Raw genomic sequence first — 8,501 nt, 5'->3', positions numbered from 1 at the left:
TTTTTTTTTTTTTTTTTTGTGTAGACAGTTTGTATAGTACTGTTGTGGTTGAGATGTGTGAAGACTTGGGGAATATGTGAGAGGCAAGATTTGTTTGGTAATGCCTTTTATTGGGTCAACTGGATAGTTGAAAGAAAAAGTTAGATAAGGTTTGGGACACAAAATGCCTTTTCTGGTCCAGGAAAGAAATAGGTACAACCTCAGTTTGATCCAGAAGAACCCAGATACTTTGTAGGGTTAAGTTTATCCTATGAAAATGAGGGCATGCAAAGTAACTGGGGTATATGTAGCTGTAGCAAACAGCTATGAAGAACCACTGAGATGTTCCAGTTGTTCATTGCAGCTTTTATTTCAAAGGGCACCACATCTCCAGGAAGGGCATGGGACCATTGATGAGCTCCAGCCAGTTGGAGAAGTGGCACTCTTTGAAGTAAAAGCCATAGCAATCAGTTGGGCAGCTAGTCTTTACTTTGACAACTGTCTATGACTTAAGCAGGTTGCAAACCACTGGATACAAATGTTCTGGTTGTACCAGCTGCTGTATTGTTGTTTAATCCCATTATGTAAATGAAGGTGATCACTTTAAAAGGGAGATTGGCAGCACACTGAAACAGAAGTTATCAGAAATAGTTACAGACCAAGGGAAGAACAGTTTATAAAGTTGAGTAATCTAATAAGGACATTTAAAGGGGAGAGTGTCACTGTGACATCTGGAGTACAGAAGGGGTAGCAGAGGTATCAGACAAGATATAATAAGCCATGAAACTACTGTCTTATGTTAAATCTGTGGGTTCTGATATCCAGTAAAGTTGTCTTTTTTCTGAAGACGTTGTGTAGGTTTCCATCGGTGACAAGCTGTGAAGTCAGAGATGGAATGGTTGTTCTGTAATAAGTGTTTTCTCATTGGTGATAATTTGTTTCTATCCTTTATGATTTTCCTCTGAGTTCATTCTGGAGTGCAGTGGTAATTTATTTTCAGTCTGTATAGTTTCAGCAATGGCATTTGGTACACTAGATGATGGATATTGCATTTTGTCATGGGCATGTGTAGCATCTATGATTTTTTAATGGTTTTCATAGTATCATAGAAAATTAGTATTGGGAGGGACCTCAGGAAATCATTTATTCCAGCCGCCTGCTCAAAGCAGGACCATCCCCAACTAGATCATTCCAGGCAGGGCTTTGTCAAGCCAGGTCTTAGAACATCCAAGGATGGAGACTCCACCACCTCTGTCGGTGACCCATTCCAGTGCTTCACCACTGTCCTAGTGAGAGAGTTTTTCCTAATATCCAACCTAAACTTCCCTTGCTGCAACTTGAGACCGTTGCTCCTTGTTCTGTCATCTGCCACCAGAGACAACAGTCTTGCTCAGGGGTAGGCAATTATTTCGGCTGGAGGGCCGCTTAATAAGTTCTGGTGAGCTGTCAAGGGCTCCAAGGTGCCTCTCCCCCTGGTTGCTGTCTTGGGACCAGATATCCCACCCCTAGCCCATGGCCTTTGCCACTGGAAGACCCTCCCCTTGGCCCAGAAGTACTCCTTTTGGGAAGGGGGCATTGCCGTCTTGAAATTGGAAAAATCATATACTAAAAATATCAAACATCTAGTATAACTTATTTTAATTTTATTTAAAAAATATGTCTGTCCTGATTTTTGTGTGTGTGTAGTGTATCTGAGGCGATTGCATAATAGCTCAAAATGCAATCTTACTCTTGTATATTGAGTGTGTGGGGTAAGGGGGTATGGTGGGGTAAGGGTGTGTGTGTGTGTGCGGGGTGTGGGAGGGGTGTTGGTATGTGTATGGGTGTGGTGGGGGGTAGCAGGTAGAAGTGTGTGTGGGGGGCTGTGGGAGGGTTTGGGTATGTTTGGGGGAGGGGTGCTTGAGGGGGGTGTGTGTGTGCAGGGGATAGTTCTTGGAGTCCCTGGACTATGCGAGTCCCTGGAGCTTCATGTGGTGGGAGCAAGTGGGGCCAGCCCCATAGTGCACAGCTCCCTGTGCTCCCACCCCAGTCCTTGGCTGCAGGTGGCAGCAGCATCCAGGGCCAGCCCCACCCAGCCCCGTAACATGCAGCTCCTGTCCAAGTCCCTGGCTGCACATGGTGGCAATGCGCAGGGCCAGCCCCACCCAGCCCCATAGCGCTCCCAGCTGAGGCTCTGGCCGCATGTGGTGGCAGGGTGAGGGGCTAGCCTGACCCAGTCCCATAGCTGCAGCTCCTGAGCTTCTGCAGTGTGCGATGTCAGGTCAGCCCCGTAACGCATGGCTCCCTGTTGTTTCACCCCCTTCCCCTCCAAAAGGAGTCCTTGGCCCAGTCAGGCAGTCAAGTAAACTTTCACGCTTGCAGGCAGGGAGGGCTGGAAGCAACCTTGGGGAGGCCAACCAAAAGCCTCTTCCAAGCAGAGGCTTCTTATCTCCAGCACCATCTAGCTTAGGGCTGGGGGTAGGTAAGGCCAGGCTGGGGTGGGGGATGTGGTCGCTTAGCAACCAGAGCAGCACCTTCTATAAGGAGGCTTGCAGATGGGCAGCGAGGGCCAGGGCTAACAGGATTTATGGAGAGGCCCTGCAGGCCACATGGAATTGCTTGGCAGGCACGATGCAGCCCATGGGCTGTATCCTGCTCACCCCTGGTCTTGCTTCATCCTCTTTGGAAGCACCTTTTGGGTAGTTGACGGCTGCTATCAAATCCCCACCCCCTCAGTTTTCTCCTCTGCAGACTAAAGACCAGTCCTCTTAGCTTCTTCTCATAAGGAATATGTCCCAGCTCCCTAACCATTTTCATTGCTCTCTGCTGGACTCTCTCCAACTTGTCTACATCCTTTTTATAGTGGGGTCCCAAAACTGGACACAGTACTCCAGACGTGGCTTCACCAGTGCTAAATAAAGGGGAATAATCATTTTCCTCGATCTGCTGCTAATGTTCTTACTAATGCAGCCCAATATGCCATTAGCCTTCTAAGCAACAAGAACACACTGCTGGCTTATATTCAGTTTATTGTCCACTGTAACCCCCAGGTCCTTTTTTGCAGAGCTGCTGCTTGCAGTCAGTCCCCAGCCTGTGCCAGTGCATGGTATTGTTCTGTCCTAAGTGCAGGACTTTGCTTTAGTCCTTATTGAACCTCATGAGATTTCTTTTAGTCCAATCCTCCAATTTGTCAAACTCATTCTGAAAACTAGCTCTCCCCTCCAGTGTATCTACTGTTTACCCCTGCTTGGTGTCATCTGCAAACTTGCTAAGGTGCAATCTGTCCCACATTCCAGGTGGTTGATGCAGATATTGAACAAAACTGACCCTTGGGGCACACCGCTTGATACTGGCTGCCAACTAGACATTGAGCCATTAACTACTGTCCTCTGAGCCCAGTGATCCAGCCAGTTTTCTATCCATCTTACAGTCCATTCATCCAACCCCTCCTTCAATAACTTTCTTCGGAGAAAGTTGTGGGAGACTGTATCAAAAGCCTTGCTAAAGTCAAGGTATATCACATCCAGTGCTCTTCTGCATCCACAGACCCACTCATCTCTTCATAGAAGACAAACAGATTGGTCAGGCGTGACTTGTCCTTGGTGAATCCATGCTGACTATTCCTAATAATCACCTTCTTCTCCTTCAAGTGCTTAGAAATGAATACTTTGAGGACCCACTCCATTTTTTTCCGTGGACCAAGGTGAGGCTGACTGGTCTGTAGTTTCCTGGATCCTTGTTCTTCCCTTTTTTTAAAGACAGGCACTATATTTTCCCTTTTCCAGTCATCTGGGACATCTCCCAGTTGCCACAAGTTTTCAAGATAATGGCCAGCAGCTCTGCAGTCACATTGGCCAATTCCCTCAGTACCTTTCAGTGCATCCTGTCTGGCCCCATGGACTTGTATATGTCCAGCTCTTCTAAGTAGTCCCTAACCTGTTCTTTTGCTGCTGTTGGTTGCTCACCTCCTTCCCAAACTGTGCTGCCAGTGCAGTGGTCTGGGAGTTGACCGTGCCTGTGAAGACTGAGGTAAAAAAAAGACATTGAGTACTTCGGTCTTTTCCACATCATGTCACTAGGTTTCCTCCCCCATTAAGTAAGGAACCCAAAATTTCCCTGATCTTCCTCTTCTTACTGACATACTTGTAGAAACCCTTCTTGTTAACCTTCACGTCCCTTGCTAGCTGCAACTCCAGTTGCACTTTTGCTTTTCTGATTCCAACTCTCCATGCCAAAGCAATACTTTTATACTCCTTCCTAGACATTTGTCCAAGTTTCCACTTCTTGTGAGCTTTGTTTATGTTTTTTAGCTCATTGAAGAGTTCCTTGCTAATCCAGGCTTGTCTTCTGCCATACTTGCTAGTTTTCCTGTGCATCAAGATGGTTTATTCCTGTGCCCTCAGTAAGATTTCTTTAAAATACAAACAGTTCTCCTGGTCTCTTTTCCCCCTCAGACTAGCTTCCTAGAGGGGGGATCCTGACCATAAGTTCCATGAATGAGTGAAAGTCTGTTATTTCTGAAGTTCAGGGTCCTTACTCTGCTGTTCTCCTTCCTGAACTCATCTTGTGGTTGCTGCTGCCTAAGTTGCCTCCAGTTCTACATTCCCCACCAATTGTTCCATTTGTGAGCAGCAGGTCAAGAAGAGCACTGCTTGTAGCTGACCTTTCCAACACTTGCACCAGGAAGTTGTCCCCAGCACTCTGCTGTTATCCAGATTATATATAACCTTGCAGATTGGTCACTGATAAGAGGCAGAAGCAGGGCTACTGCCCAACCGTTTATTTGCTTTCACTTCAAACGCTTATCCAAAATCTGTCTGGCTATCTGTGACAGAATTACATAGATCCTCACTTATACTGGCTGGGGAGACTCGAGGTGGGAGGAGGGTGGCATGTAGATGGGCAGCAGGTCTTCTTGAATTTGCCAAGTTCTTCATATTTCCCTCCAGCTTATGCTCTATTTTTATAGATGGTTGATTATAAACATTCTCATAAAAGATCTCTGATTACTTTATTTAAATGTCTTTAGTTTACTGAAACTTTTGTAAGTTAGTCGGGATTTATATTTGTGGAGGGAAGGGTTCTTTCTTACCTCCTGCTGTCCTAGCCACCAGCAGGAAGGTTTGGGATTGAGAGAATGGTTGGGAGCAAAAAGGTAAGAAAGGTTTATTAACAAACACACAACTACATGTAGTATAACAAGATATTAATGACAGGCGATAACAATTTGCGTTGGCGACTTATTGGCAGTCTCCTCTAATGCCTGATATATGCCTCTTCTATAAAGTCCTTGGGCTTCTTGAGATCCACGGTCCCACTGAATCCAAGTCAGCAGCTAATTTCTAAATTAGTAGCTTCTCTTACAATGCTGCATCTTCCTTCCTTCCACTAATTTCTGGATATGTTAGCCAATTTATAACTTCTGAGCTACACTGTTGACTCATAGCCACTCACATTCTTACACTACGAACTTTCCTTATGACTGACCAATAGCAGTACAAGCCTTTGCATTTTTCTGATAAGGTTAATTTTAACTGTGCCACTACATACAAGGCCTTACTACTTTCAAGGCCTCACTAAACTTAAGAGGCCTCACTACATACACGGCCTCACTAATCTTTTACTTTAATTAAACTCCTAACAGCAACATGCAGCTCCATACATAAACAAACAACAAGAAACGCCTGGTCTAATCCTCACAGAGCATTCAGCAAGCACTATCACCACACAGACATAATATAATCTATCTATTTATAGCAAAATAACATCTAATACATTTAGTTGCATCAGTTGCTAGAACATGAAGCTTTGATTTTGGTTCTGCGCTCCGTTTAATTGTATCTCATTTCTCGTTTAGTTAGACAAGCTGATGGTGTCCTCTACTTCGCTGTTCAAGCTAGTTGTTGTGTTGTCAAAGGTTCACTCCATGGTCACTCAGAAACAAGCTTTGAGGTCTTCTGCTTAGCCACGTTTCTGTAGCATAGTAAGATCCTTGAAAATGGCTGAGGTTGGCAAAAAAAAGCTTTAACAATTTTAAAATGTTGTCAAACTCTACAAAGGTCTTTTTAATTAAATTTCAGTTCAATATATGTTGACAAGTAGTGCTATAGAATGAAAATTTAGGAGTCCCACTTAGTCTTCTACTCTTTTTAGTTCGAGCTTTTGGGACAAGTTCTGTTAGTGTGGACAACGTTTAGTGTACCAGTTGTCCCTTCCAGAATACAAGCTTATAATTATTGGTGCGTTGATTCAAGATTACTCTCAAGCTGTACGTAGTGCTTCCTTTCAGGGATTTAGGCAGATTTTGCATTTAATTTTATCAGAGTAGTAATAAAGTTGCTTCAGTGCTAAAAGTCTCATTTAGAAATGGTTTGTCTGTCAAGAAACGCTGGCAAAAGCTAAAGCCTCTACTTTTTGACAGCATGACTTTGCATTTGTAATGTGAGTTTCTTACTGATTTCAAGCTGAAGAAACTTTCCTTTTATATTTATTTAATTTTTGCACTTCCTGATAGGTTTTTTTTACTTTATCTAGTAGTACTGAAAATAAAGTTCCAGAAGTCTTTTGCAATATGTCATTGCATCTTTAAAGAGCTTGGAGCTACTGAATTGCTGTTGCTTATAATAAAGGCTTATTTTGGGGGGGGGGGGTTGTTGTAATTTCATTTTTCAACATGTATTTAAAATTACTTAAATGTTAGTTGATATTTTATATCCTTGTTACTGAACCGGGGTTTTGCATTTAATGCATTTTATAACAATGGGATATGTACTATAAAAAGAAGTTCATTATATGAAAAGATAATAAATGTGATAGTAGTTAATATAGTGTGTACTTATATAACTCTATACAGTAGTATTTGACTGATACAGGACATGACTGGTTGTCCAACTTCCAAGCTAGGGGCTGCATGCACCATGGGCTGTGCCAGCAAGGACCACAGGCCCCTAGGTTTTGTGCCAGGCAGATGCCTCTGTACCACACAGCCTTGAACTCATCCTCTCTGTGTGGGCACTGCCCCAGCACTTGGGTAGGAAGCAGCAGCTGGAAGAGGAGAGAGAGCCCAGAGATCCTACCTGTATTGTAGCCAGAGTGATGGGGAAGCAGTGGTTAAGCAGCAGTCCAGGAGCCACAACTAAATCCCTCATAGCCCACGTGACCCATGAGCCATCAGGACAGCTGTGCTCTAGGACATACCTTCCTTTGTTATCTACCCCAGTGAAATCCTGAGGGTCACAGACATAGTCTTTGGAGACTTCTGTATGATGTGACTTTTTTTGCACCTAAGATTTAGAGTCTAATATTTTTCAATCCCATGCCTATGTACAGTCCTTCCCAAGCACGAAATGTTCTTTGGAAACGTTGTACTTGCTGCTACTCAGCGGTTCAGAGGGTTTAAAATACCCAGCATGAATTAATATTTGGTAAAGACGGGGAGCAAGGATGTCTTTCTGTACACAGACTGTAGTGGAAAGGAGATGAAGTCACTGCAAATTGAATAACCACTTTTGATGTTTTCCCCCAGTGTTTATTGGATAAAAATTAAATTTGGTTTTGTTTTGGGTAGTGTTTTATGACTGTTTCAGTTCATATTTAAAATCAGAAGTTCTTTCTGTTTAAAAAACAAAAAACAAAACATCCGTTGTGTGCAAGATGCTTTCTCAACTTGTAAGAAAATGAAGTTTCTGCCCAAATGTTTTGCAATCTGTGTACATTAGAAGCTCACTTCAGGAGTATGTTTGGCTTGTTGTTAATGTTGCCTTCAGCTGAGTCTCTTTGTTGAAAAAGCTAAAATGATATTTTAAGCTTTTCTGCTACAATTAGCAACCTATAAACCAATTGGTCATTGTCATTTGTATGGGTTTGGACAGATAAAAGAAGCAGAAGCCAAAGCTGCTGTTGAAGAAGAAAAGCGAAGACAACAGGTACCAACTTTTCTTCTCTCAACCAATGACTTTCTTTGTGCTTCCCCAACAAATGTCTAGTTACCTATTTCTCTTAGCAAATCTGTTACTTTATGCATGCTTACATGTACAAAGAATAGTCCATCTCCATACCCACTGTCTTTGGTAACAGTTAGGATCTATTGCACCAGCTAAAAATTTGTATTTGTGTTCTAAGTGACTTATAATGGAATACAGCCAAAGCCATATCACCAAACTTTTATAACTGTATTAAAATTGCGTTTAGCTAATTAAATCATGTTTCATGATGACAGTCTCATTTTATGGATTGTATTTGCTTTGGTATTTTTTGCATACAATTGCTTTTTTGGATCTTTTAAAACTTTATTTTATAAAACTTTTATGAAAAAGTGCAAGCACAATTGCAGAAATAACTTCTGTAAGCTTTCGAAGGTATGCTGCAGTATGTTTTTCCTCAGAGACATGATGATGCAATAATTAGTTCCTATTCTGTCAAGGTAAAAGAATTTGTATTGTACTGTATTTAATGCATGCTCATGAATAGCTTTCTCATAGATTCATAGATTCATAGATTCATAGATTAAGGGTCGGAAGGGACCTAGTAGATCTTCTAGCCCG

The 8,501-nt window shown here is 42.6% G+C and overlaps 1 protein-coding gene across 1 annotated transcript in view; it reads left to right on the top strand.

Moving 5' to 3' along the window:
* Nucleotides 1-8,501, top strand: part of NFXL1 (nuclear transcription factor, X-box binding like 1) — a 106,801-nt gene that overhangs the window by 86,775 nt on the left and 11,525 nt on the right. Inside the window, exon 21 of the mRNA XM_019525858.1 lies at nucleotides 7,830-7,883. Coding sequence (XP_019381403.1) covers nucleotides 7,830-7,883 — 54 coding nt within the window. The remainder of the gene's footprint in view (nucleotides 1-7,829; nucleotides 7,884-8,501) is intronic.

The sequence above is a fragment of the Gavialis gangeticus genome, unplaced genomic scaffold, assembly GCF_001723915.1.
Source record: "Gavialis gangeticus isolate Ggan-Ray unplaced genomic scaffold, GavGan_comp1, whole genome shotgun sequence".
Classification (NCBI taxonomy): Eukaryota; Metazoa; Chordata; order Crocodylia; family Gavialidae; genus Gavialis; species Gavialis gangeticus.
Note: the sequence above shows the minus strand (reverse complement) of the source record. Positions and strands in the feature narration are given on the sequence as shown.